The 27314-nt window shown below is 41.6% G+C and overlaps 1 protein-coding gene across 12 annotated transcripts in view; it reads left to right on the top strand.

The window, feature by feature from the left end:
• Positions 1-27314, top strand: part of LOC144113933 (heat shock factor protein-like) — a 72053-nt gene that overhangs the window by 4404 nt on the left and 40335 nt on the right. For all 12 annotated transcript variants that reach the window (XR_013310916.1, XR_013310918.1, XR_013310915.1 and 9 more), the window contains exons 3-5: positions 2064-2185; positions 23441-23803; positions 24059-24339. Coding sequence is in view for 6 of the 12 variants with exons in the window: in XM_077647336.1 (XP_077503462.1) it covers positions 2064-2185; positions 23441-23803; positions 24059-24339 (766 nt within the window). In the remaining 6 variants the exon portion in view is untranslated. The remainder of the gene's footprint in view (positions 1-2063; positions 2186-23440; positions 23804-24058; positions 24340-27314) is intronic.

The following is a 27314-nucleotide window of genomic DNA, read 5'->3' as shown; positions in this document are numbered from 1 at the left end:
TCTAGACATGCTTACACTGGTCTTCAGTAAAAGACGTTATTTATTGAAAGAATGATGGAGCAGCAGGTCAAACGCCATGCACATATTGTGTGCAGACCATTTGACCTAAACGTACACCGAGGACGACTTCATCTAATTTTTGTTGACAGTAAAAATCTGTTGTATAGCTCTTGCTGGCTATGTTGATTTCTGTGCCAGCGAAGATGCACTTATTGCTGAGAAAATTTTGTTCAAAATTTGTTCACCACTCGATTCAAACTCGTGATGTCTATCCACACTGAAAACGACTCTGTGATCACTGTTTTGAAGTGAACAGTGGTGTAGCCTAGCCTGTGGGATCTGTACCAAAAAATCATTGGTGACGCCCGTGTTTCATTTTTTGTTGTTTTCTAGCATACAAAAGTTAAGTTTTCAGTGAAAATAGCGTCTTTGTTATTGGGATGCAGTGACCTATTGATACAAGTAACTTCAATCTGTCCTCAGTGTCCCTTGAAACGGGCTCTGAAAGGGGCTGTTAATAAAGTTGCAGCATGCCTGGGATGTTAAAGAACGCCGATTCACAAATATTCTCCAGCAAGAATTTTTTTAATGCATCTTGTGGAAGCTGTGTTATCGTAATCAAAATTTGAATCTCCACATCTTCTTGCCTTTTCCTCTCCTCTTGTCACTTTTCGCACGCTGAAGTGTCGGCACTCCTCCGCCAGCTGCTGGCGTGCGTGGGAATTCCCTGGGGGGCAGAGCTTCCTGACCTGCCGGAGTGGCCATAGTAGCTACGGGATGTCTGAAAGAGTTGGCATGGCGAACCAATGATGGCCCTCCGCTGCTGACATAACGAGTGCTACATGGTGCACTGCGTGTGCGGATTCGGGCAAAAGCCTGGCACTGCTGGTTACCGTGAGGTGCAGAAGTGGGAATTTTTTAAAATGTGTTGAAAGTTATTGGCTCGCTTTTGAGCTCTTGTACAGGGCATGAATGCTTAATGGCCTGTGCTTTACATAATGCAGGCATTTTATAGCCAACCTCAAACGCCCATTTCAGAGACCCTTTAAGAAGCCTTTGGGGTGTTAACGGTTCAAGCCCTGCATGTGATGCCACTTTGGTCTCCATTCTCCTATTGCACCTTGGTCTCCATTCTCCTATTATTTGGTACTTCCTTTTATTTGAAAATAAAGTTGATCATTTGGCAGAGTTAGTTATTTAGGATGTTTTTGCACTTCATATTCAGTGTCATGACTACCGGTCACTCGGAAAACCTTGCCCTACAATTAAAAGAAAAGACAGGCACTCAGTATGACAGTTTTAGGACCCCATTAATCTTGGTTGCTGGAAGAAATTGTATGCTGCCTGTTTCACTATCGACCTGAGCCAGTTGGTCAATGCTGTTGTAAGTCTGCATTTATAATGTGACTTGCCAAGTCCTGCCGGGTACCCACTGAGGATACGATGAGTACACGCTTTCCCCTGGCCTGGTGCTCGGCTTATGTGAGATTTAATGCCTGGAATATGGATCTTAGACCCAACCTTGAGTAGATGAAAAGCGCATTGCGCCATGGCACTCTTTCGCCAAAGCTGCCCTTGTGCCATAAAATTACGGAGGGCACTTAAGACTACTTACGTGCTTTGAATGCCGAAGCATCATGTTTGTCTTCTTTTCTTTTTTTTAAATTTTTTCTCATCCTTTCTAATGACACACCTACTCATTTGCATACAGCCACAAGGCAAAACATATACTGGTTCACCTTTGTTCGTAAAGAAGCAACGTGGTCTTATGGCCTATGGGTTGCGGGGGTCGCAGTGCTGTTTAAAGGTCCTGGGTTCAATTCCTCGCACCTTTGGAAGAAATTTTATTTTTCTATGATACCATGGTGACGTCACCTGGGATTTTTGGGACCGCTGCTGCTTGTCAAAGCTGACGCTAGGTTTCATTGCCGATGAGCCATATAATGCTTTCACATTAAAAATTCATCGTAATGGAAAGTGTCTTAGCACAGGCATGGTCTGCACAGGGAAGTGGGCTACTGCATGATTTGAAGAATTAACTTTTTCTGTTATTCTTTTTGCAGATGGCTTTCGCAAAGTGACCAACACTGACCAAGGCCTAAGGTCGGACCGAGAGGAAATAGAGTTTTTTCACAGCTTCTTCATCCGTGGGCAAGAATGTCTACTTGAATTCATCAAGCGAAAGGTAAATTTGTCTCCTGTAACACTGCAAGACTACTTCTGATTCAAATTACAAAAATGCTGAAGTTGTAGGTTGTAGAGAACTTTGCAGAAGTTTTATGGAGAGACTATTTTTGTATGCATGTTGATAGTTCTGCGTGAAAAGGTGCAAAGATGAAAAAAAAGCTGGCATATTTAAAAGCATGGAATTAACAGTTTCGGCAAATACTTTATCCAACTAAATGTGGATTTGGCTAGTTTTATGTAGTTTACTTTTTGTAGTAGTGGGTAAATATATCTTTTTCAGAAGATTGTAAATTGCATCAGGCAGTTCCTTCAGGGGTTCTCTTATTCGGTCATTAAATTGTCAAGAAAGCTTTTCTGAGTTCTAACGGAAACCTTGTTAGATTCAGGAACTGTGTTATGAGCACTTGATCTGAATATCATGTGCATTACTGTCTGGCTGTGGCCACAGTGCATCATATATTTTATTATGTCTGATTTTCAGCCTTTTGTTCCTCGTTAGCATAGGTGCTCGGCGTTATCATTTTCAACTCTGTTTTCTGGGGCGAGTAGCTACATATGTTCACAAGCCTATATGTGCAGGTATTTTTATGTTCTTCAAGACTCTTCCTGAAGATGTATGCTTTAAATTTCTTTGTTGTGTTTGATTAGAGCATGTCCAAGAGCCATAGTCATTCTCATTTTGACACCAGTCAAGGGCGAGGATCATTATCCTTGCCACTATGTTCCTTCTAAGGGCAAAAGTTTGCGCAATAAACTATTTAGCTTTGAAAACTGCTTCTGCCTGCCTGCTAGTTGTCATTATCACTTGTCATCCGTGTAAGTAGGCAGCGACATTCATTCACTTTGTTGTTGATGTTCTGCAGCCTAGCATCAAGAGCTGTGGCGGATGGTCTTAAGTGCCATCAGCAGTGCTGTGTTCTGCGCTGTTGTTGTATCTGAAGGCTACGTGGGAGGAGGAGGATAAACATTTATTTTGTCAGCCTGTGGAGCTGGTGTGGGTGGAAAACAATGAATCCCATGTCATGTGTTCAAGCTTGTCATCAAAGGTCTGCAGATGGTAGAGAGTTGCTTCTGTGGTTCTGCCATGGAATTGCTTACATGAGCTTGGGTGTAAATGCTGATTCTCCATCTGTGATGAGGACTCCTAAGGCACCATGCTGCAGTGGTAAGTTCTCGAAAGAACTTGCTACTACAGCTGCACTCCTGCCCAGCATAGCTTTGGCTTTCCTATTGTGTGTCAGGTAGCTCATGGCTGCAATGGTCATTTTATTACCAGGTACTTATGTTGCAAAGGTGATCTGTGTCCACCCTGATTTTTTGAAAATGTTGAGCCAGCAATGTAATTGCCCTCATAAGACCTGATAGCGATGCTTAGTTTGAAAGTCTCTGTGTGATAAGCATAGTGTGTGACGTTGGAAGGCAGACTATGGCAGTAGTATTTAACCTCAGTTCTCTGAAATATGCATGCATGCTCAGAGGGCCTGCATTTGGTTGGTCTGGAGAAATCTGTAGGTTTGTAGGGATGACGAAAAGGTAAGTGGGTGTGTCATTTGCAAAGTTCTTTGTGAGGGTGTTGTTCCACATTCCGAATGATGGTAATTCTCGCCTGGATGCTGATGGCAGTTGGGAAGTCTAGCCTTCCAAGTACTTTAGTATTTGCTGAATCTTTGGAACTCTGTGCGCTGCTTTCGAGCGTAAGTGTTTCTGGCAGTGGTGATAGGTCTCAGAAAATGATCACCGTCTCGGTCGCATTGCAGCACTTGTGCAACAAAGTGCAAACCATAGTGATGAACTTTTATGGTCATAGGCCCTAATGCTCAAGGCAGCCCATTGAGCCTTTTTTAAAGGGACTGTGACACAAAATTTTTGAGCGTAATCTTTTTTTTTTCTTTTTTTTTGTTCCTTTGCAAAAAACTTGCAGAAAGGCATACCTTCCCTATATCGTCTACTGCATGCTGCTTGCTGTGTTGAAATGCTGTTGTGTTGTGGATGGTGGCTGCTCATGAAGTTTCTTTAGTTCAGCAAGATAGAAATTAATATTCTTTACTACTTCTCTCTCTTTTTTACTTCCGGACGTCTTCAATGTAGTGTGCTTGCTTAGTTATCCTAGAAAAACTGGGCACGTTTGCGGCACCCACCTTGAGATCTTCGGAGAGGCAGAAATTCTCAAGTGCATGCAGAAGTGCATTGTTCATGTGCATTAAGGAAGCGAACTATCATTGAAACCAAGGAAAGCATAGGGAAATGTTTTCTCTTTTTTTTGTTTTGTGTGTGAGAGAGAGAGAGAGTGAAAGAGTGAGAGTGATATGAGAGTGGTTGTTTTTTAGTTGCCAGTTATTCCACATATGTAATGTGGTGCATCCTGTATCCGATATATATCGGAAGAACGTGACTGGGGTGTTGCGTCGCGGACTACAATTTGTTGCCTACTTTCCATTGACTGGATAATTATAACCTAAAATTAGCACAAACTGGCACTATTATCGCTCTTGCAGCACGAACAACGCAGAGAAGACTTGAATGCAACGGCTTGTTGGTGGAAGCATATCTGAAAAGCTGTGTGTTAGCCAAACATTGTTTTTGGCTGGTAGAACGCTATTGCAAAAGCCATCCCATTGCCACTGGGAGCCAGTGTCTTGTATGATTACGGGCCAAGTGTCGCACTGGATAAGGATATGCCACACTGGAACACTGGGTACTGGTTGCTGGAAGGAAAAGCATGATGAGGGGGGCAGGATTCAGTACTAGGAAGTAACAGGCAAATGTTTCCTTTCAGGAAATAAAAATGTTAAAAATATTTTTGGAAAAATAAGAGCACCATCTGGATTTTAACGCGCGACTTGTGCAGCCCCAGCTGAGTGCTCTACAAATAGTGTGAAATGTGAAAAATAGCATGAAACTAATAGTGTGAGATAGGCACTCCTTTCTTTTTATTTTTCTCGCATACTGGTTATTGCTTGTTGGTAACATCATTTTCAGTGTTTTAAGTCCTATTGGGCTGCTGTTTGCAAAGATTGCATGCTTACGCCTGCTGCTTTGTTCAATTTGTAGTGTGCGAGGAACCAAGCCATGCGTATTGTGCTGTTCATAGCAGTGTCTGGATATCTTCAAGCATATTTTTACCTTCACTGACAAAACGTACATGGTTGTTTGCACTTTTGTGCAGTACCTTGTTTGTTATCGGTCACTCATACTGACTGTTGCATTATTCAGAGAAAATAGTAGAAAATTCTTCTTGATTAACCGTTGGCTTATTTATACACGAATTTCGCACGAAGGTGGCATTTAGTAGCAATTTTTCTTTTCTGCTACATTTGGGTTGTGTACTTGCCTGAAGCAGTGAGAATTAATCAAAAAGCCATATCTTATACTGCAATGCCGGACTGAAAAAGATGGTTTCACAACATTTGTGCCGGCCGCGCTATCTCTTACTCCCGAAACGTTCAGGAGCACTTTTTGTTTTGCGTCTCATGTTCATCTGCTTTTGTCATTCAGCAACCGAAAATAGCTGGTGCTGCCAGCACAGCTGTTGTGAAAAAGATTTTTTTTTGTTCGGCAGCTTTCGGCTAATTCTCACTGGTTCAGATGTACCCGACCCAGATGTATTATAAAGCAAAAATTGCCGCTAAATGCCACCTCTGTGCAAAATTTGAGTGTGAACAAGTCAATAATTTAGCCAAGAGAATTTGTCTTCGGTTTTCTCTGAGCGACGTAAGACTCAGTAAGGGACAACCACTACTTCAGGCGTGCCGAGAGAGGACGGGAGACATGTCCGCTGGCCTCCTAGCCCTCATAGCTGATGACACACCGCCGTGTATGCCTCTGTGATGTCATGAGCATTTCAGTATGGTGGTCACTGTTGGTGGGTGAAATTTCATGGTTCGAATTTCAATTTATATATATATATATTTTTGGAATATGCAGCGCATCTAGTGCACTCAGATTTTGGAAATAGAATAACAAGCTCCTGTGCTATTTACTGCAATACAAAACTGCGATATACTGTATTGAGCATCCATATGTCACGGCCTCAGTTTTCAGACCAGCGCAAAGTGTGATGGTCACTGATTACCTTAAATGCCCTGCTTTAGAGGGAAGAGTGATGTTCTGATGTAACCCATGTGATTGCTAGACATTCTTTCTCTGTTGTGAAATAGTCACCCTCCACCTTTGGAAAACAATGGCTATTCTAAGTGATGACTTTCACTAGGCTTTTACTTATGATTCTGTGTGGAGCTAGGGCTTGTGCTTCTTGCATTGATGTGGACCTTGGTTTCAATGTTATCGAACTGCCCAAGAACTGGAGGTGATTGTAGGCTATGTTGAAGGTATCTGAAGGTTTTGACTTGCCATGTTTCTCGTCTGAACAGGACACCTATCTTTGTCAGCTGTATCAGAGGCTTAACAATGCATGGAAAACATTAACAAACCATCAGTGTTAGGCACTTGGTGCCAAAATCTGCAGACAGCTTCCTTCTTGGCAGAGCACTGAAATGGTGCAATAGTGGTTGTCTTCTGCAGGCCAGGGGACAGTCATGCTTGCTTAGAGCTTGACTTAGAAATAGCAGCTTCGCAGGGTTTCAAACAACGATCTTTAAACACTTGAAAAAAACACCCGGTATACATTAAGCAGATAAGTTTTAAAGGGACCATGATATGGTCCTGTGGCACATTGTAGTTTTCTGGTTTATAATTTATCGGGGTTTATTGTCCCAAAGAAACTCAGGCTATGAGAGACACCGTAGTGAAGGGCTCCAGAAATTTCGACCACCTGGGGTTCTTTAACGTGCACAGACATCGCACAGCTCAGTGGCCTCTAGAATTTTGTCTCCATCGAAATTCGACCGCTGCGACCGGGATCGAACCCGCTTCTTTCGGGTCAGCAGCCGAGCGCCATAACCACTGAGACATCGTGGTGGCTTCATTTTAGTTTTCTATTCCAGTAAATTGTACCGGAACCTATTATTTTATTTCTGAAGTTTGAAGCCCCTAGACTCACTCTTTATTCCAAAATAACCAACTGAAATTGAGACTGTGAAGCTTCTTCCAGTAGCAGCTACTGATATGTTGAAATGCTTATTGTGATGGCGTGAAACGATACCTGCTGCCCCGTCATCTGCAGTGCTGGCTTTGGTTAGCTGCGGACACATTGCATGAACAGTGCTCACTTTTAGAACTGAAAATGCGGTCTTGCATACAGGCCATCACGACTCCTATTGACTACTCGGCAGGTTCCTCAAAACAGCTCTCAGATTGTCATGCAGCAAAGGTCTCGTTCTCTCTGTATCACCTTCGGTATGACTGCTAGGACCCACAATGTCCGTCACAGCAGCACGGGAAAAACACGGCGAAGGCCACATCAAAGGTGAAACATTGGAAATATTTTGTATGTGACATATCTTAAGAGACGCTTTTAACATTTGCCCTTTACAGTTCAAAACTGTTACCCATTTTGACAGCCATTCCAGTCCGAAACTATTGCCACTTTTAAGCTCCGCGAAAGTAAACAATGCTGGATGAGCAGCTCATGGAATGTTTATTTCTGATATTTCTAGATGTGCCTTAGCCTTTCAGCAATATTTGGGCAGCATGGTACAACTCAAAGCATTTTCCTGGGTACAGTCTTGGACTATGACTACAAGTTTGCAGAAGAGCATTGTTTCTTCCAGCCCCGTTTCCTTTGCTGCCGTCTTCTTTGACACTGTCGCCACTTGATTCAATAGCATCATTACCTCCGTCATCTCATGGAGGCACTCGCTAAATTGTCTTTGCTTTCGCTTAAAGCTTGGGAATTTTTTCTTTAGAACGTAGTCAGTGAAAATGCTGCTGTGGTTTGCTGCCAGCTACGCAGATTCAGAGCCACAGAGCACTTAGATATGCCAAGGCTCTGACTATCCAAAGCACTCAAGCGCTGCCCTCTAGTGTAAAAAAAGCTGGCATCGAGAAAAAAACAAGGTTTTGTGTACTCTTTTGAAGATGGTTCATCTGGCGTAGTGAAAAAAAATTGGCAGTGGCTTAGCTCGGCTATGCCAGGATATACGTAGCGAGAGGTACGTTTCCCTGGCTGAGCTTGTTGTGGTCGCTGTATATTTAGAAATGAGAGACATTGGGTATACACAACTTTTATTCATTTTGCTTGACAGAGATGAAGACTGCCCGATGATCTGTGAAGTAGCATGCAGCGGTCTCAATTTTGTCGATACAGTATTTCGATTTGGTAGAGCCTCATTAACATACAAGCTTTATTGTAGTTCCCCATTGTGTAGTCTGGACGTGAGGGTCCAAAGCTAATTTAAAGTCAGACTTTTCTTTCATACACTAAGAGAGTCCTGTTTCCTGCTGAAATCACCCAAAGTCACACACATGTGTGAAACCATGCCGTAGGCTGGTATACACGTGGCAACCACATCAATCGTCTGCTTGACAGATGTTCCCGGTGCCACGTAGACTTCTTGGATGATAATGCTGCTTTCCAGAACCTGAACACAGCAGGCTTCACCATTATTCACCACGATCGAAGGGAGATGTCTGACAGTGGTGATACCTTGTTTCACGTACACACAGACTCCAGCATTCTTATTTTATTTATTTATTTATTTATTTATTCAATACTGCAGGCCTTTACGGCCCAAGCAGGAGGGGCATACACTTGGCATCAGCGTATAGAACGAAGATAGCAAATAATAATTTCAAAACACTTGTTCTATGGGCAATAGGACATGAGCAAAACAAGGACTAAACGAAATGCAAACCGAGCTCTTCATTTGGGAAAGTCAAACAGAAACAAACAGAAGTAAGCCAATGAATGAAATATGCAAACATGAAATGTCAAACTTGCAGCAAGGCAAAAACACGATCAGTTTGGGCAACCAAAAAGCAGACAAGAAAAATATTCAAGAGCAATTCAAGGTTTCAATTGAATCAACGCTGGTTAGAAGAGGCAGAGGTAAGTTGTTCCAATCTGTTATTGTGCGAGGAAAAAAAGAATATTTAAAAACATTAGTTCTGGTGCTGTATGGCGTTAGAGAGTCATCGTGTCGATGTCGTGTTCGGCGTGCCGTAAGTAGTGTTATGTACGGATCAGGAGTCAGAGCAAGAAGGTTATTTTTAAGAAGGAACATAAATTTTAAGCGCTGAGTTTTTCTTCTCAGTTCCAGTGTCGGTATTCCATGTTGTTTCATTAGTGCTGTCGGGGAATCAGTTGTACGGTACTTCGAAAAAATAAACCTGACTGCCTTACGCTGTATTCTTTCGAGAGCGTCAATGTTAGTTTTGGTATAAGGGTCCCACACTACGCATGCATATTCAAGTTTTGGTCTTATTAATGATGTATAAGCTAAAAGTTTAGTTTCGGCGGGGACATGCTTCAATTTATGACGGAGAAGGCAAAGTTTCCGAAAAGCTGTGTCACATACGTTAGTTATGTGAGTGTTCCAGTTTAGGCTGTTTGTTAGTGTGACGCCAAGATATTTATACTCGCTGACTTCGGTTAGTGGTTCTGTCCCGAGGGCATAGGGAAAAGAAAGGTTATTAAGTTTCTTGGTTATTTTCATATACACTGTTTTGTCAGCGTTCAATTGCATATCCCAACAATGACACCAGGAAAGAATATTTTGTAGATTATTGTTAAGAGTTATCTGGTCATCCTCGCTTGACACTTCCCTGAACAGCACGCAGTCGTCTGCAAACAATCGTATTTGGACGGGTTCAGTAATAACGCTCACAATGTCATTAATATATATTAAAAACAACAATGGTCCTAGCACGCTGCCCTGAGGGATGCCGGAAGTAACTGGAAGTTCATGGGAGTAGTAAGTATCAATATTAACAAACTGTCTACGATCAGTGACATACGCAGCAACCCAGTTAATAATGAAAGGAGGAAGGTTAATCATTTTAAGTTTTTCAATAAGCTTAGAGTGTGAAACAAGGTCAAAGGCTTTCCTGAAGTCTAAAAAAATAACGTCCACCTGGCCGGATTTGTCTAAAATTCTAGCAAGGGAATGGATTACCGTTGTTAATTGTGTCACCGTAGAAAATCCTTTACGAAAACCATGCTGCGCAGGTGAAAGTATATTGTTATCCTCCAGAAAATCTCTGATGAAGTTGGCTATGACGTGTTCAAGCAGTTCAGTTCAAGCCAACTGCCAGGCGACAACCTCAGGATCGGAAGAGTTAATCTTCTCTTGTCTATACCGCCGTTTAGCAGCGGCTGGACGCTCCTTCTCTGCATGCATGTCAAACATTGTGATACAGACGCCCACTAGTCTCCGCCTTTTATACGCAATCCTGCGCATGCGACGCGGGGTTCGGATGATAGTGCGGCGTGCGGCGAGGCGGTGACGAAGAACATGGCCCAGCTGTGGGGTCTCTCTGGTTACCATGGTATTGGCGCATGCGCACAACTGCTCATCCATGTGACGTCACGATCGGCTTTAACGGTGGAGCGGGTGCGCTGCCACGGCGACGGCGAAGCACACGCTGCACTTTGCTCCTCTTCAGTTGCCATGGTAACGGCGCATGTGCATAATTGGTCTCTCCCATGTACCGTGAAATGCTCGAATGGTAGCCCAATGTAGCTCCCGCTTCAAACACGCATGAAATTGAACCTTGGAAAAGCTTCTTGGGTGGTTCCGGACAGCAGACCGGGAATGGCCTTGTTGCGTTGGTGGGAGGGGCCCAACGAGGGACCTTATAGGGTTAATAAACACTGCTGGCTTTAAGCGCACTGCGAAGTCTGCTGTACTGCACAGCTCAATTTGCTGCTGTGTGCAGTGCTGTAGTGAAACTCTGCTAAGCCAATGCAAAAGCATGTCTTTGCGAAAGCTTATGTTTTTGACGAACCTCACCATGTTCATTTTTATGTGTGAGCAAGTTTCGAAAAGAAAAGTTTTTCAGAACAGGGTTAATTGGAGAGATACCGGAGAGGGCTTTGTCCTCCAGAGGCCGTAGTTAGGCTGATGGTGATGCTGAAGTTTCGAAACTTTGTGCATATGCCTCTTACCAAATTTGTATAGGCACACACAAGTGAGAATTAGCATTCATACATGTTGCGTTTTTCTATAGGGTTTTTCAGTACATGTGTGATACCTTAAGTTTATTGCATGCTTGATGTAGAAGTATACATGAATTTTGTTCTTTCATATTTCTTGTACCTGTAAGCTTACTAGTACAAGCGTCATACATTTTTTAAAGTAGTGTAGACACCATATTTCGGTTGCATGTTTTCTTTTTTGTAGTGATGCATGGATCACCATGTGGCATTCGACTACGACCACTAAATAATTAATAATTGAATTTTTCGCTCATCTGTTTTGTTTTTGGTTTCAACAGCCTAGCGATGGCTATGATGTCAAAGGTTAGTATAGGCCATGTGAGGCATGAAAAACTGCAATATAATTGCTGCTGCTTCGCTCGTGATTTGGGCTCTTGAGGCAGGCTGGTTTTAGCATTGTGCAAATTAAAACAATGAAGCAACAACTCTATCGTTATTTTTGCAGTGTTTTAGTGCGCTAGCACTTATGGTCTGCATTCCCCGCATTTAGCCATTTTGTGTTTATTGGTCTGTCGGTCTGTTTGTGTGAAACCTGCTTTATGGCAGGCTGCCCAGCCGCATTCCCAGCTAACTGTAACCAAGCTTTTAAAAAACATGGAATGTCCTAGCCACGTGAGATCAACTGAGGGTTGTTTTAGAGTCGCGTGACGTAGTCTGCAGTATTTTTTGTTCTTCAAAGTTAACTAATTAGTTAATCCCAATTATCTAGCTTTTTAATTGTTACCCTGGGGAACAAAGTGTCAATATAAAAATTGTAGATCACTTTGAAAAACATTTGACTGCAAAGTTTGCACCAAGATGCCGTTAACGTAAAGTAGTTTCTTTCTGGCCTGAAACCTTGGCTCGCACAATAAAAAAAAGCATCCATATGACAGTGGTGCCATTTAAGTGTCCCAAGACTCGTCTTAGAGAACAAAATTTATTTTTACTGAAGTCCTCTTTCCGATGAGTCTTTGAATGCACATTGGGGCAGAGATGTGACCCAGCAGCTGGCCTTGTGGTAGTTTTCTTTTAAGGCCAATAAATAAAGCTACGGAAATTGTATGTTGATGGAAACAGCGCTGCTAGTGGTTTTTTGAGACGATCTACAACTTTTACATTGATGCTTTGTTGATCAAATCAATAATTAAAAAGTTAACTAATTAGACAAGAAATTAACTTTAAAGAAAGACAAAAATACTACAGATAGGCCACGCAGCTCTGAACAATCCTCAGTTGGTTTCACTGGGCTAGGACACTTCATCTTTTTTAAAAGCTTGGTTACATTTAGCTGGGACACCTGGTATATTCTAGCAACCTGCCCACTGTGTCAGGTTGCAGCTCAATTAATTGCGAGAGGCTGCTTGGGTCAGGTGGCAGCTCAGTTAACTGCGAGAGGCTGCTCGGGAAGAGCAACCTGGGTCGCAGCCCAAACCAGGTAGCACCTACCATAAAAGGTCAGTTGCGCATTGCCTGACCGCTGCACCATTGCGCCAGGAGGGGTATGAGGAGTACCAGGGATCTATGAATGTGAAGGAGAGAATGACCAATACAGACATTAACCCATTATCGCTAAACGAACAACTGACATCCGTGAACACTGCAACTCCAAATACTAAAAAACCAATATATTTGACAAAAATGATATATTTTTAGCAAAAATGCAGCAGAACTTCGTGCCTGTCGCTTCACGCAACCACGTCCCCGATGGCTGCCATCTTGGTCTTGTTCGAAAGCTGGTGCAGTTCCCTAAATCTTGGTGTTACTCACTATTGTGAAATCCTCTTGGAACTTCCGCATTCCGCCATTTTCTGAGGCCCTTGCAACAACCTCTGAATCGCTGGCGTGCGCCCTTCAAATGTGATTTTCTCAACTTCGTGTTTTTTGCCAAAATGACTAGCCTTATGGAAGCTTTTGTTATGTTTTTATGGTGCAATTTAAATTAATCTTAAACCGTTTAATTGAGAAAGAATTAATCTATGGAGCAATGCTGATTTTTATGGCCGAGTTGAACATATCAAATTCTGTCAATTGTCACCTCTTTATTTTTCGTAATTATGGCACCTCGACACAATCGAACATTTTTATATGATGATGTACCTCAATAGCAATGTAAATTGCATAGCTCCGCATAGCTTTGCCTGGAGCGCCATTTCAATCGGAATCAATAAATATTGAGGGAAATATTTTAATGACCTGTAAGAAATTTCCCAATTATGCTTCAGTTATTTTTTCATACTATGGGAGCTAATTGAGATATACTGGAAATAGTTATATTTTTGAAAATAGGGAGAATTATATATGCGCACCTAATTTTATGAAGATATCTCTGATAATAAAAATTTTCATTTTAAGACTAGCATCTCTCCTTAACTGACTAGATTTACGACTAGTTGCTGCGAGCTGAGGGCCTACTTGTGTTTCCCGCACCTGCTTTATTTCATGATGGCAATGCGCCATGCTTCAAAGTGCTGGGACAATACTTGTCGAGGTGTGCTTATCTTGGTTTGGCTCTTCAGTCTCAGTGTTTGACAGCTCACAGTGGAAGCATATGTGCATAGTGACAAGGCTGCCTCACTCGGCAGTCTTCGCTGCTTCTTTCATGCCGTGAGAGTGACTCAAGTGCTGGCTTGATGTTAATCTCACTTTTTAATCACAGAGTCCACATTCTAGCGACCCTTGGCAATCGAAAGTGCTGCCCCTCACCAATCTCTTTTGGCACACATTAATGCAAGCAGGTACGGGACGGGTTGCGTCACGTGAGTGCTTGATCACTTGACTCTCAAATGATCTCATAGCACCTGGTTAATATAAATATTTGAGGAATAGCATGACATATGGCCAATGATTCAGTCTCCTTTGATGACCTCAAGATGAGCTGCACAAACATTACCCCACTCTTAATGGTCACATAAGCTCGCATACTACCCTGGAGGTGACTGGAATGAAAAAAATTAATAATTGTTACTTCACTGAACAAAGAAGCTTTACAAATGCCCACCGTACACAGCGTTCTAGCCGGTGAACACTGCACAAAACATGTAGCAGACGACGCGATGTGCAGGGGAATTGGTTTTGATGTGAGCAATCACAATATTTGCCTGACCAGCAAGCTGCTTACAGAAGAACTGAAAAATTTATTTTTAAGGTAACTGCTGCACTGATGGTGCTCAAAACTCTGCTGATTCTTGCACATGTTGCTTGCTCTGCCTCTTGTGCATCACCCGACCCTTTAGTGGCGTGCATTTGGAATTTTAAGTAATTTGAAATTGGCAATCTGTATGGCTTTGGGAAGCCCTGTGATGTCTATTGTGGTGCCTCTATTCATTCGTTTGCTTATTTCAGTTCATTGTTGCGGTATTGGGACTAGTAGCTATGTGAGATATGCTATTCTGGGAGTGAGTATGTAAGTATGTTTGATTAGCTGTTGCTTGGGGCTCCCTTCTTTTGTTGGTGGCGCATTGGATTAAATGTGCTGCTTGTCCCTATACAGCTATTGCCTCCTTAATCTGCATGGCTGCTTTCGTAACATATCTTATCAATGGAAATACCAGTGAATGTTGGCAGACAGTCATGCCATTAGTGAAATTGCATTCACAACACCTGACATGGTGCTGGAGACCAAATGGAAAAACACTTGTATTCTAAAATTTTGGTGCCATTGAAGAACGTGGTGTGATCAAAATTCGTTCGAAGCTTTCTATAGCAGCATGCCACATAGCTCACAGTGCAATTCTGGCGCATGAATATTCATTATTCATCAAGAACCTAACGTTAACCATTGTTATATGAGAGGTGTGTGGAAGTGTGCTTCCTGGTATGTGCACATAGCAGAAACTCTGCACATGGTGGCATAGTGGTGATGTTTTAACCCCACCCTCTGCTCGTAAGGAACTGTGCAAGATATTCCAATTACCATCATGAGAAATATTTGAGGAATTTATTGGCAGTGGCACTGTGGCTTAAAAGGACGTGATTGTTTTGAAATCTGAATGAAGGAATGCTTTGAAGTCACAAAATTAGCTGAGCAATACACATTGTGAGGATAGTAAGAACCCTGTTTCATATTGAATGCAACAGAAATGACATCCACATGTGCTCTATCATTCAAGAGTGTGCATTGAAAATGCGCTATGTTGTGCATGAGCACAGCTGTGGCTGGCCAAACAGTTACAAGGTCAAATGAAATGTTAGGATGTTTTGGAACTTACACTGCCACGTAACGTGCTGGACACTAGCAATATTTTCAATAGTGCGCTAGGGACATAACGAAAGAGTGGGAACAGAACATCAAAAGCATAAGCAGACCCTGAAATATGGTGACAGGACAACCAAGTTTTATAGTAATGGTTACCGCAGAATAGTGGTATTGAGGAACTCTAAACATGATATGCGGGAGGATACAAAGTGGGCAAGGGGGAGGCAGAATTCTTGAGGAGAAGGAAAAACTATTTTGGCTATGTCGGAGGAGGGCATTCTGCCATTTCAAATCAAATTTACAAGCCATTTAGTTAATTTGCCACCTTGTCAAAATACAGAAGAAGGGACTAGAAAAAAAATGCTGCTCTTGGCCAGTTTTATCTGTGTACAGTCCCATGTCTTGGCAGAGAGGCAGCATCATATATACAGCACACATACAAGGTGGTCCAAAAGTCACAGAAAAAGTGAATATTTAGTCATTCAAAAAGTATACACAGTAATGTGATGCAGTTTACACAGAAATGCACAGAAACAGCTTATTTACTGTCACATTTGTCACATCTTTCATCTTAACGGGGCCGCGGCCTTAAAATTGCCTGGAATGCCCCCAAAAAATTTTGCTCGTAAGCCTAATTTTTTATGCCCCCTTAAGTTTCATTGTTGAAATCTACAGAATGATTCCTTCCTGATTTGCCTTTTTCATTTTCTGTACAGGTCCAGAGTCTGCTTACTTTTTTTTCATCGAATTAACCCACTTCTCACCCTCTGCCTTTTTGACCCAGCATCTAAAGCTCTTTATTTGCCATTTTGGTTTCCTGCGTACTTCCTGGTTAGTTCTGTACTCTTTATCCACCACTGTCTCTCTACTGACATAACTGGAGCACCACCTGTCGGTGTCAAATGTAAATATTCTGGCAATAAATTATTGTATTAAAAAAGTTCCCACTTTTTTGTTCTGTGCATTTCTGAGTAAACTATATCATGCTAATGTCTACACTGTTAGAATTATTCAACTTCTACTTTCTTATTGGCCACCCTGCATTTCGGATATTCCTAAAAGCATCAATAAAGAAAAACTATACACCTCAAACCTGTACACAGCTGTGATCATTGTACTGTAGCCCAATATACAAGTTGGGGTTTACCATAGAGTGAAAAGCGAGTCAAAGTAGACCAAGTTGTAGTAATTTAAGAGTGGTAATTTTGTAGTGGTGTTGATACTGACCAGTTCTCAGTGTGCCTTGTAGGATCGCTTGGAAGTTTCCCTTGAAATAGGGCTAGATTAGGCAGACTGCTTAAATCCTTAGATTAACGGTTGATATATGTGACTCGGACCATATTTGTAGAGATTATTATCTGGAGTCTCACCAGAAATATGTATGGTTGGAGTCGCATAGGAAGCATTATATTTATATCGATGACGTATATTTCTGCACCAGGTACATATATGTTTCATTCAAAATGCTGATCTATTTCAGTACTTTGTGATTTTATTACAATATACACCTTTTCTTTTTTCAGACTACAACTGCTTTTGTTTTGTTTAATTTATCTTGGGTTTATATTTCAGCATTGCAATGATCTGTAAGGTGATCAGTGTCATATTGGAGAAGAAAGTACCAGTTTTTATTGCATAGGTAATGAGGTTTACATCAGGGTTTATATTGACTATATTGACTACATAAATATTAAAACATATAGAGGCCTCAGAATACTTTCCCAAGGTATGCCACAGTGCACAGCTGTAGCTTGAGAAGTTGTGCTGTTGATTATCACCACTTGTATCCTGTTGGACAAGTATGATTTTAAAAGATGATGGCTGTTCCTAAATCTAGAGGAGTGTGGTGAGGAGCTAGTTGGTATGACATTATAAGAACAAGAACTGTGTGCTTCTCTCATGTACCGTCCTTTTTGCGCAGTTCTTGTTCATGTAATGCCATCAATTAAACCAAATGCCTTTGAAAAATAAAAAATGACAGCACTAGCTTTTTGTTTTTGTTTTTGAGAAGACAATGTTTATTTATATTCCTATTCTAGCAGCGCCAGCTTGGCTGTTTGATTTTTGCGGAAGCCAAATTTGTAGGGCTGTTAAGGTTATGTTAATTAACTCGGGCATCCCCAAATGCAAAATTTTTTAAATGAGAAACTTGTAGCACTTGATACACAAGGACAGAGCAAAGTGGAAATATAGACCATTTCATACATAGCAGGCAATGCAGCTGAGGCTGTAGAAGCAGTGCGCCTACTGAAACATGTTACTCTGCCACTCATCACTTGTTCCTCTAGAAGCCTTGGTGAGTGTTTGGACGAAAACAAAGAGTGGCATGAAATGAAGAGCTAGCATTAATAATCACAATCGAAGTTTTGAGGCGCTCAGTGTTCGGACCCTCTGTTCATAATCTTCTCTGAGTGTGCTTTACTTTCTTGGCGCGGATGGAGTCTGTGCGATTCGCTCTACTAGCCACGTATGCTATCGCCACATTTCTTTCTTACATTTCGAAGTCTCGATGAGGTGCACGTCGAAAATGTTTCAAGAGGTGAATGAAGTGCAGGAGCTTGCCAGTAGCAGTACTTGTCTGTCTTGTACTTGTCTTGTACTTGTACATGTACTTGTCTGTACATGTCTGTCGGAACAAAATGTGGCTGTGTTCACTTTGCTTGCATGGCGAACTACTTTTCCGGTGCGGACTTAGCTTGCGCGAACAGGTACGGTAGCTTAGGCTGCGTTGCCTGCCATGTAGTATACATCCTTGTGTGTCAAGCGTTACAAGTTTCTTCAGGAGCAGCAAACTCTCTTTTCTGCTCCCTTTGAGACCTTTGAGAAGATTTGCAAGATATATGACATTGTCTATTCTCCAGATCACCACAGTCTCCCTTTTTATAGAGTGGCAGTTTTTTCTGACTGCATTCTTGCTAAAAAAATTGCCAATTCTAAGCATGTGTTAAAAATATGGCCAAGTATAGAGGCAGCTGCATGTCTAATTGGCAGTTCCTGAAAACTGGCAACGTTGCGGCAGCTGCTGCTGTTTAACTGTTTACCTACTGTATGAAAAGTAGCCGTATTTTATGGGTTTTTGGTAAATTTTCTCAGGTCCCACAACTGAAAGGTTTAAAATTTAATGCAATATTAAAAAATGAAGCCAATTTAACACACTTCTTAATATTATGAGCTGCATTAAAGTTGTTTGTCATATTATTAAATTTTGTTTGCTGAAATCGAGTTTTTTAGATGAAAGGGAGGTTAACTGAGATAGTTGGTTAATACTTCAGGGTGGTTGCAGCAGAATTGGTAGAACGAGGACAGAGGAAGGAACAAACACAACAGATGTAAATGAAGCTGCTTCGTCCACATCTGTCTGTTCATTCCTTTCTTCGTCTTTTTTCTATCAATTCTCCTGCAACCACCCTGAAATTTTTAGAGAAAATTCTCATAATACTTTGAAAGATATCCTTATATTCAAAAAGAAAAAATCCTAAAGAAACATTGGAAAATAGAAAATGTCTGCTGGTCCAATGGCAAATACTCCAAAAAAAAAATGAAGTTTTAGCTTTTACAATTTTTCAGCTAGAAAATCACTTAAGGTCCTATAGTTGCATACGCCATTGGGTGAAATAGTTGAGGGAGCCCTTCACAGCGCTCGTGGCATCAAATCGTGCCAGATTACTATGGGAGGCCTACAAGTGAGACAAATAAAATCAGTAACGTCAGTACCCCTTTCAAAACTGCTGCCGAGTCAAGGAAATGGGCCCAAATAAGAAACTAGTTTCAAGTTTATTTTATTTACATCATAGATGTGGGTAGGTCCGGGTAAAAAGTGATCGCAGGTCACTTGAGGGACCCCCAGACCCCCCTTTACATGGCATACAGCAGGAAATATGAGTACTATGTAAAAGATTGCAAACATCGGAAGATCAGCCAACACTATAGACAAAACTTTTTACATAGATACAGATATGCATACAAAATATTTTTTACATGAAAAAATATATATATACTGAAATAGCATTTTATTGCTTATGTAAAGGTGGCTCTAATTTCGTGCAAGCTGCTCTTTGAAATATCGACATTCATCGACTGTAATTGGTTTAATAATTGTGGCATATTGTAACGTAACATTTGATTCCCATAGTTGGTGCGGCAAAAAGGAATAAACCATTTTTGAGTATTGCGCAGGGTATAAGCCGGTACAGTTTGAGTGAGGCAAGTCATGTCTAGAAACCCTCGATTATTATATTGTAGAGATTTTTTGTATCTGGTTGCTAAGCGATATTGGTACAAGCTATGAACTGGTATAATCCAGTAGTGTGAAAATAAGTGATCGGTAGGGGCGTGGTAATCAACATTGGCAATGTAATGGACAACTTTCTTTTGCAGCATGCAAATTTTATGCATATTTGTTTCTGCTGTAGTGCCCCACACCAAAAAACAGTAGTTTAAATAAGACAAAAAAATGGCATTATATATCTTTAACTTCACTGAGACAGGAAGGAAGTACCGGAATTTAGTGAGAATACCAACACACCGTGACAGATCGACGACAGAATCAACTTGGGCGTTCCAGTTCATGTGATTTAAAAAAGTATTCCTAGTGTTTTAATCATGTCTTTGAATTCTACGTTGGTGCTTCCAAGCTTTATGTCGAAGTTCTGAATAATTGCTGATTGCCTTGCATGAAAAAGTACGGCTTTAGTATTTAAAAGTACATTATTTTCACTCCAGGTTTTTAATCGATTCATTGCGTCATTTATAATTGGGAGAAGAAGCTGAAATGAGGGGCCTTGAAAAAATAAGCTCGTATCATCTGTGTAAATAACATATTTTGGTTTATCATGTATTGTAACTATATCATTTATATATAATATGAACAGGAGAGGCCCTAAAATGCTGCCTTGCGGCACACCAGTACAAACTGCTTGAGATGACAGATGGGACCCTATTTGGACTTTCTGATAACGATGTTAAAGGTAAGACTTTATAAGGTTTAGGGACGTTCTGCGTATGCCGTATAATTCGTTTCTGCAGTAAAACACCATGACTGAGGCAGTCGAAAGCCTTTGAAAAGTTTACAAAAATTCCGATACAGATTTCTCGATTTTCAATTGCATCCAGTATGATTTTTTTTTGCATTAATAACACCGTTTCGGTTGATTTCCCGTAGATGAAGCCATGCTGGGAAGGGGAAAAAGATTGAAATTTAAGCAAAAATTAATTATTTTTTTGTAGATTACTCTCTCAAATCCTTTTGAAAAGGCCGGTAATATTGGGATTGGTCGATAATTAGACATATCACTTTTATCTCCCTTTTTGTAGACAACGATAACTTTTGATAATTGCATTAACTTTGGGAATAAACCAGTAGACAGTGCGAGATTGTAAATATGGGTGAGAATAAAAGCTATGCAGTCAATTACGTATTTTATTGGCGCAATTTGAATGTTATCTATATCACAAGCTCTGCTATTATTTAAGGAGGCAAAAATACTGCAAACTTCATTTTCATTGGTAGGATCTAAATAGACACTGTGATCACTAACCGAGGCTGATATTCTGAGTTGGTTCCTTGGGTCTTTGCCCTCTGAACTGAAGTCAGATGATGAAGCAGCACCTTCAGAGCCACTGCTACCTTGATCTTCGACAAAATCAGCTCTGGTTGCTGCTGAATCGTGAGATTTTCCGCTTTTCAGGGCATGTCCCATGCTGATGGAGGTGGTCATTTTCAGCTTCAGCACTCTTCTGTTTTCACAAGTGGCTCAAAATTTGCTGCTATGAGGAAAAAAAAAGAGAAAATAAACAGTGTTTTTCTAGCTTCAAAGCAGATGGATCAACATGTTCAAGCACGGCACGGAAACTTTCGCAATTGGCATTTGCATCCACCGTTGGCAGGCTTACGTTGGTCGTTGCGTTTGGTACGGAAAGAGTTAAGGCTTTTTTAACAAACGATCTCATCCAGCGTGTGACCGGCTAAATTATTTACAGCCATGTGGGCTGGAGCACGAGTGGTCAGATTTGTAAGAAAAATATTGGATGTGTCTGCTAATTCAGTACCAGATAGCGCTCTATGATGAATTTGTCTCCACAATTTAGGGGATTGTTGACATTGACCATAAGACACTGTGTGTAGTTGTATGATAAGCCATATGAAATAACAGTCAGACAACAGGGATAGAAGAAAACTGAAGGACATGCTTGTGGGTTAAGGTTGGAAGGCTGGCCGAGGACATAGCTATGTGTGGAAGCGCAAAGCATGTTTAGCTGTCTGGGCAAGATCTTGGGTCTATGGGAGTACACTCCTGGGAGGAGGAGAAAGAAGAAAAGAGGAGGGGAATATAACCCAACAGCCGGGTATGATTGGTGGTCGCCCATGTGTTGTAGCAGTTGAAGGCCGCAAAGGATACTAGTGTATCAGGTGAGTAGGCTATGACAGTTCGCAAGGAAAAAGTTGGCGTCTGTCTAAATGATTGCTACGTGTGCAGCTTTTTGAACAAGCATGGATGAGGAGTATGTAACAGCTATCACTACTTTGTCACAGTGTTGTAATCAAACGTTTGGCCCTTTAGTTTACTTGTCTGCACACAAATGAATGGTAAGCACCACCACTCTATGATCATTCTAATGGCCCCTTTTTGTATTTGGTTAGATTTCACTGCAGAGATTTTCAAACGGTATGATTAACTAACCCTCTTGATGACTTACATTGTGTGTGCATAGCTTTGATACTTCTTCCACCTGTGACACCAGCATGGTGAAGTGTTCATAAGCGAAAATTTTATTACGGTGCTGATGTTTCCTGCATGCCAGCACACACTCCCTGGAGCCTGGGGTACATCCATGTTCCTTGCATGCATATGTGGATACCCAAACTGCAAAGAAGCTGATTTTTCAAAAATCTGTCGAGGACATTAATCACTCGCCAATTCCACCTGAGTGCTGCCATATGGCTACAAGGAAAGCTGCACAACTTTCCTTTGTAGCCACGAACCAGGGTGGCTTTCAGAGAGAAAGCTGCTGTGTAGCTTTCCTATGTAGCCATATAGCTGCACTCTGGTGGATACTAGTAATTACCCCCAATTTGAAATGTGTTTTATCTTGTGAATTCTGTTAAATGCATTGGACAAGCTGATTTTTCATTGCTGCAGTTGTTCATAAACTTTTTTCCAAATAATAGACAAGCATTCCTTTCCCTTTTTGATAATCTCTGGTTTGTGGATTACTCGTTTACAAAAAGAGAAAATTGTATTGAAGAAGGTGTCATCATACCAAGATGCTAGTCTCCTTCACTGCTGCAGTAGTATTGCTTTGTTCAAAGGTTCACTGCTGCTTTTTTTTTGTTTCGAAACTCTTAACCACCACCTTATTTGCATCCCTAGAAAATGTGACATTTGAAAAAAAAAAAACGTGGCAGTTGAGTGGCCCCTCTTGTTTGAGAGAGATGTTTAGCACCAGCTTTTGTGCATAAATGTATTGCAAATCAGGGACGCAGTTACTTGGTCACCACTGCACCTACATGCGTAAAATCATATCGAAGCAGCAGATTAAATTTAAAGGACTGTTTCAAAGAGTAATTAGATTCAGCCTTAAAAGTACAAATTTCCTGAGAATTGCAATACTTGGAGTTTGTGGAACACTTGTTTGTTTCTGTACATTTGGCACTGGAATTTGGTACAAGACCAAAATGGTCAGGTGTATTCATGGTAATGATGTAATTGTGTTAAATATGCATGAATGGCTTATAATCTTCATATTGTGCGTGAATTTGTCTGAGCAAAGGATAGCAAAACTGTTTTGGATTAACATTTTAATCAACATCGCATTTCCCAGATTATTTGCAGTGTGTGCTTTACTTAGAATTCTGTATCTGCTTTTTTTGCAAAGGATAGCAAAGGTGCTTTAAATATTTTGAAGGCATAAGAACCCTTTTTAGGTGCACTTATTATTACTGCATGTGCTGAACACGCTGTTCCTGCACATGTGCAGTGTTGGCTATACAGTGCAGTGAGCGCTAGCAATTGTGTCTGCAGGTGCCTACCAGCCGGGCTGGAGGTGCGGCTACTGACGATGGGCGGGATCACAGTGAGGCCTTCAAGGGACTACTTTCTGATGTCGGCAGTATACAGGGCCGCCAAGAACATATGGACCAGTCACTTGCAGATATGAAGAGAGAAAACGGAGCATTATGGCGTGAAGTCGCCCGTCTGCGTCAGAAACACATGAAGCAGCAGCAGATAATAGGAAAACTTATTGAGTTCCTCGTGACCATGGTGCAAGCCAACCGCAACATAACTGTGAAGCGCAAGGTGCCATTCATGCTGCATGACACCTCCAATCCTAAGATGCCTCGTCTGACTAAGGCTGCTTTTGTTACCAACTACCAAGTGAATTCGGTAAGTACTGGAGCTTAGTGCTGTGGTAGAGTTGGGTACCCTTTCCAAGAGCAAATTTATGTGTTTTGTTCCTGTTTCAAACAGTCTTTTATTTTGTGTGTGTCTAACTTTCACCGTCTATCTTGTGGTTCATAATTCCATGCACTTATGGCGGATAATAAGTTTTTGCTCGTGTTTGTGGTGCATTCTTTGAGGTTCTCTTGACTAGTTTCAGGCTATTGGCATTCACAACCGGGGCTTTGTTTCCTCATGCAGCCTGCTGACTCTTTGGTGTCAGAAGGCCCTGTAATCCATGATGTAACTGACCTAATGGAGGACCTTGGAGAGACAAGTGGCTCTATTGTCTGTGAGCCATTGACTGCTGGTCAGTCCCCTAGGGAAATTGAAGTGTCGAGGCCTGCGACACCAGTACAGCTCTTGGCTTCACCAGCAGCCACCAGGGACCTGGATACCGGTCCCATAGTGGCCAGTTCCTTGAATGCAGCAGATGCGATAGAGCCTCTGGTCCTGCTTGACCCCCTTCCGGATGACCAGAGGTGGGAGCTTATTTCTTGTGCAGTCTGCAGTAGCATATCAAGCACTTTTAGTAGAGATGTTTGCTTTTACGTTTAGGTAATGAAGTGTACAAGTTACTGGAAAACTGTGGCAGCATAACATCTACTAGTGTCTGCATGCTAGTCATAGACCGACTATGATGCAGTATTTTTTTCATTCCATCGCAGGGGGAAAATTTTGTCTACAACAGTAATGTACTTCGGTTAGTAACCACTATAAGAAATCTATGCATGCATATGTCTAAACTTTTGATGTTGTACATTCATGCAGTTCGCCTGAGGTTCTGCCAGGTTTTTTTTCCAAGTTTTTTGTCAGGTAGTTTATCAGGCAGTAATTATTGATACCATTCTTTCTTGGAGAATAAAAGGTAGGACTGCGCGAATAAGACAGGACAGGAGACAGAAACAAAAACGACACCACGTGCCTAGACTTTCAGATGTTTATTCACGAGTGAAAGCACGTGCTGCACAAGCATAGAACTGAAGCGCTCAACCACCTTTGTCATTCGCACGAGAACTGATAAAAGATAGCACACAGTGTGATCATATTTTTATTATCGTGGGTAAATGAAAAAAAATGTGGTAGGGTGCTTTAACCGAGTAGACGTGCGAAAGCATGTGTTTAGCCTGGTTGGCTCATGGTTTTTCTTTGCTGGGTCGTCGGCACGTCTGGCGATGATATTAGTTCTATAGTAGTATTAGTTGAAGAAGACGACAATGTGCAATGCACAGTGCAACACAATGTTGCAACACAAACTGCAACACACTGTGTTGCAGTTTAACATGACGCATGATCAGCTGCGGTGATAGCATAGTGCTCTCGTGCAGTGACCAGCGAACCTGATCTGTTCGTGCCGCCTTGGGTTCGAATGCCAGTGGCCGCAATAATAATTTAATTAATTTATTTATGGTTTGGCCAAGGTCACCGTCAAGGTCAAGCTTCACACAAGCTCAGCAAGCCATTTAGAGCTTTTGAAGTAGTACTTTTGCACGAAAACACGAAAAAAAAATCTCATCATTGTGGGAGGCCAGAATAAACAACTGGGCAATGACAGCATTTGCTAGGAGCTTCATGCCAAAGCTCCTAGCAAGCTCCATCATGCAAAAAGGCAAGCTTCCAACATGTTCAACGCTTTTTTTTTCGTTGGTTACCCTCCCCATCTGATCACTACAGCATGTGAAAGTTTAGTACAGATGCTGAAAGACGGCAAAAAGGAGAGTGAGAGTGCTAATAAAAAAAAAATTGGAGGGGACACTTAAGCGTAATGATGCAATTATTCATATATCCCTGGGAGTCCTGATACGCTCCTGGCGTAGTGATGCAGGAGTTAAGCAATACACCACTGCCCTACAATGGCAAGTGCTCCCAGTGCGGGGCCTTGTGAGACCCAGGTTGTTTTTCCTGAGCGACTGATCATAACTGCCACGGTGGGCAGTTTGCTCACTATCGGGTGGGCAGATTGTGATGACGCCGCAAGGTCACGTGACCTAGGTGGCTCTCTGGGGACCACCTGCTAACGCCTACGCCGGCACACCAACGTTGGCACATCGGTGCCGGATTTTCTGGCGAACGAGTCCTTTAACGCTGCAGGTGATGCCATACATACACTTTGTGTAGCACACCATTAAAAATGTGGCAAACTGATATGGTGTCAGGATGGTTTTCTCAGCTCTGTGTAAACTGAGTAGCGTGTGTCCTTTGGTACTCAGAGAAAAGAAAAGCAGGCTGCAGTGTACCACAAATCACTAGAAAAAGCTTACGAAGTGCGATTCAGGTCTTGTGTACGAAATTCCCCTTACCTGCAGCTGGTGTTACGTTGCACAGCAATAGACGTTTTAATAAACGGACACGTGAACAAAGTTTGGCAATAAAGAACAACTCTGCAGGCCACCTAGCACTACATTGTAAAAATTGTGAAGCCAAGGGTAAGCGTAAGAAAAAAATTCCTTGCACTCCATTCTTTTGTAACACAGCTTTATTATTCAGATCAAAATACGAGAGAAAGGGAGGTCGTCAAATATTTTCACATTATGAAAACTGATGAAAAATGTGTCAGCACTCCATCTATTTTACTTTCACTGAATGAACTCGCTTTTTTTGAAGGCCACTTATAATTATCTAATGTCTTTCATGCCCTATGCTTGACTGTAAATTGTTTTTCAGCCCGGAAATGTACTCTTTTATCTGGTTTTAATGTTCACCTATACACTTGTTCCTTTTTGTTTTCATCCTGTCATGCTTGTTTTTACATACTTAAGTGCTTAAATAGCATGTGCTTTCACTTGTGAATAAAAAGTTGGAAGTCTGTGCCAGTGGTGTCATTTTCATTTCTGTGTCTTCTGTCCTATCTTATTTGCAGTCTTAACTTTTTGTTGAAATGAACCGAATAGCCCGCAAGGTCGTTCTACTACAGCATACTTCTAAAAGAATTTGTTTGGAACTGGATGAGAAGCATGTAGACTGAACTTTGCAGTACATCATGATCGAGTAACTTCAGCTTTATCACAGCTGCTTGAATTAGAAGCCTGCTGTATGGCACTTTTTCCAATGTATTTTTGTTAGATTTTGTTAGCAACTCACATGACGTGCCCAGTTACAAACACATACAATTTTCAGAATGCCAAAGGACTGGCCCTGTCAACATTTTGTGAATCCTTTTAAGTGGGCGTGGGTGTGTGTTTTGTAAGTGCTTGTGTGCACCTTGTGTGCATGTGTATCACATCTTATTTAATTGCCGTCATCTTTAGCTGCCTGCACATCCCTTTTGCTTCAAATTTATATCTCTTACAGCCTTCATACTTGCCTCTATGTGCCTTGTTCAGCAACTGTGAGATTTAGGGACTCAATATGCCCTTCTCCTCAAAAAGCTTGCCTTCTCTGATGTTTGGCCGCTGAGACCGAGGATGCCGGATTGAATCCAGGCTGCGGTGGCTACATCTCGATGGAGGCAGAATTC

Source organism: Amblyomma americanum, chromosome 1 (assembly GCF_052857255.1).
Source record: "Amblyomma americanum isolate KBUSLIRL-KWMA chromosome 1, ASM5285725v1, whole genome shotgun sequence".
Classification (NCBI taxonomy): Eukaryota; Metazoa; Arthropoda; class Arachnida; order Ixodida; family Ixodidae; genus Amblyomma; species Amblyomma americanum.
Note: the sequence above shows the minus strand (reverse complement) of the source record. Positions and strands in the feature narration are given on the sequence as shown.